General features: G+C 40.1%; 1 protein-coding gene across 1 annotated transcript in view; it reads left to right on the plus strand.

Moving 5' to 3' along the window:
• Positions 1-3150, plus strand: part of sestd1 (SEC14 and spectrin domains 1) — a 46188-nt gene that overhangs the window by 16853 nt on the left and 26185 nt on the right. Inside the window, exon 10 of the mRNA XM_014032293.1 lies at positions 886-1043. Within this exon, the coding sequence (XP_013887747.1) occupies positions 886-1043 (158 nt within the window). The remainder of the gene's footprint in view (positions 1-885; positions 1044-3150) is intronic.

Below are 3150 nucleotides of genomic sequence, written 5' to 3' on the forward strand. Positions count from 1 at the left end.
CCTTTTGTTCAGAAAGCTATCACCCGTAAAGAGACTCAATGAATATATTTTTTTTACGTCAGAGGGTCACTTAAAAAGACGTGAGCAGAACTCCTGGTCTGACTCAGTAGGGGAGGGATGGGGGGCTGCTTCAGAACCACTTACTGGGTCGTAGAACACTGTTTTACCCACAGACAGAACCAACAAGAAGGAAGCAAAATGTAAAGAATTAGAGAAAAATCCAATTTTATATGCAAATAAATTCTAATTATAACAACAAATTAATAATAGTTTTACATCTGAAATCATATTTTATTCTGTTTATTTGTTTTCATCATTCAGCAACCTATTAAATTTGTGTTTTGTTATGTTTTATAGCTATAACCAAGTTTATTAATGTATGAGAAATCCACATTCTTTGGGGGTTTTTCCAGTCAGAGTTTAATATAGCTGCAAAATCAATTGTGAAAATATTTATGATGTGCTTATTTTTCATTTAGCATTATATTAAAAAAAATCCTTCATTTTATGAAAAGACCCTCTTGATTCAATAGAAAACTCTGGGTTTTAATAAAATGGCTGCTTATCAATTAATCGTTAGTCAATCTATAAAATAAATCAACTTCTTGACAACTACACATTAATTGATAATTTACATCCCTAATTCATACAGGAATTAAATTAATTTATATCTACTTATATTTATGTAATTAAGTGTTGTAATGATTTTGCCGATTAATCGAAAAAATAATTGACAGATTAATTGTTTATTAAAATAATCATTAGTTGCAGCCCTAATAAAGAATGCTATTTAAGTTACTTTAAATGAGTTTTGTCTCCATATTATAACAAGCAGAAGAAACTGTACGTTTTCTGTCGAGTCTATTTGTTACTTCTGACCTCCAGGTCCAACTTGGTGCCCCATGGAGGAGGAGTTGCTTGCTCAGCCTCAGGTCATGAAGCTGCTGGACTCTCTCAGAGAGCAATACACCAAATACCAGGAGCTCTGCCGGCAGCGTAACAAGCGAGCACAGCTGGATGAGATTCACACCAAGGTCATGCAGGTAAGAAATGCTAACATGTGCATCGATGTTCATTAAATTCAAGACCCACAGTTTAAACAATGGCTTGAGAACCTCTTACTACCAAGGACTGGATACAGACTGTAGATTCAATACTTGAAACTGAGTTCTTCACACAGAGACTAAAGGACACAGGAAGAGCATTGCCTGGACAAATGGACAAACTTCACATCAATGTTACAGGTCTAATTTTGGACATGAAATGTCTCTGAGTTAAGTGTTATTGAACGAAGAGTCTCCCCAGTGTGTAGTTTGTTTATTATCGATTGTTTTCAAAAAGAAAAAAACCAGTAGGTCCTCTGGATGRTTCTTCTTTAGTGAAATGTTTCGTCTCTCCTTCAAGAGACTACTCTGAGTTCCTTCCGGATGAGTTTCTCACCCTTTCTCTAAGGGAGAGCCCAGACATCCTGCAGAGGAAACTCTTTTTGGCCGCTTGTTTCTACGGTCTCGTTCCTTTGGTCATTACCGTGACCATAGATGAGGGTAGGAACTTAGACTGACCGGTAAATCGAGAGCTTCACATTTTGGCTTAGCTTTCACTTCGCCATGACAGACCGGTACAGCGTAGGGATGGGAAATCGTCCCTATTTTCAGATCATAAGATTATGGTCACTGGCTATCGCTGATAGATGATCCAATCGGCTGATAAGACATGCGCAGTTACGTTGTTAAAAAAAAAAGGAAGGAAAAAAATACCAAGCAGGTCCGCTTATCATAAGGGACGGCTTCTTTTTTTTTCTAAAGTCGCTTTTAAATTCCATGGTTCGTGTTCGCATATACCTTTCATAGTTCCTGAGACCCCTGCGCCAAGCTCCTGGGAAACCCCCCTCCCCGCTGCTGCATACGTCACTATAGGGGATTTCTACCCAGAGGGAGTCCAATGCAGAAAAGAAAGTCCGACACTCGCCACTCGACTTWGCTTAGCCACAAASTGGTCCAGGATTAAGCTCAAAAGTTTTTATCAGTCAGATTTCACTGTGAAAATAGTCTGTTTTTTCCTCCTTTTATGAGGTTTTGGCCGTTTGACTATCTTTATAATCACTGCTTCCTGGTAGTCAGCGTTCGAACAAGTCACTTTTTTCTCTCTTTTTTAAGTGAGTGGTTGAAGCAAACGCAGCGTCTGAGCGCTTTTAGCACAAACAAACACTCCCACAAACTTCTGACCAATCACACCATATAGTTCGTATGTGTTCTTATGTGGAGGGGGTGAAAAGTTCGACCTGCACACAGAGCCCAGAGTGATGGGGATGAACAGGGGTGAGGGAGTGCGCTCCGGTCCGGTTCAGAATTGTATGATTGTCATCGATTATTCGTTTTGAAACTAAACGTTATAATATAGCACCATTTGGGTCATTTGTGGTGCACCAAAGCAAGAAGATGACGAGGAGAGACGTGAAGAGGAGCTGCGCACATTGGCTCCGACTCCCAGAAAAAAATAAATAAATAAACAGAGACTCAGCACTGTTATTTTACTCCCTCATTTGCACAGATCACAATGATAATGATTAAAACATTGTAATTTACAGAGAATGGCGCATTTAAAATTTATTTTACATCCCTGGCACAGCATTTAATTAATTAATAAAGATCTCCCTTTAAAAAAACAAATCACATTCCAACCTTTCAATCGCCGATAGACGATTGAATCGTAAATCACGCCATCCCCAGAACAGCGCCTGCATCACTGCAGACACAGCACCAASCTGCCTGTCAATCTGCTCTATTCTTCCCTCATTCGTGAACAAGAACCTGTGATAGTTAAACTCCTTCACTTAGGGCAGGACCTCCTCCCTGACCCAGAGGAGGCACTCTACCCATATCTGGCTCAAGACCGTGATCTCAGATTTGGAGGCACTGATCCTCATCCCGGCCACTTCACACTAGGCTGTGAACCGCTCCAGTGAGAGCTGGAGATCAGGATCTGATGAAGCCAATAGGACCACATCATCTGCAAAAAGCAGAGATGTGATCCTAAGGTCACCAAAAACAAATCCCCTCAACACATTGGCTGCGCCTAGAAATTCTGTCCATAAAAGTTATGAACAGAATCGGTGACAAAGGTAGGGATGTCCCGTTACCACTTTTTCAC

This window comes from Austrofundulus limnaeus, unplaced genomic scaffold (assembly GCF_001266775.1).
Source record: "Austrofundulus limnaeus strain Quisiro unplaced genomic scaffold, Austrofundulus_limnaeus-1.0 Scaffold1413, whole genome shotgun sequence".
In the NCBI taxonomy this organism is placed as follows: domain Eukaryota; kingdom Metazoa; phylum Chordata; class Actinopteri; order Cyprinodontiformes; family Rivulidae; genus Austrofundulus; species Austrofundulus limnaeus.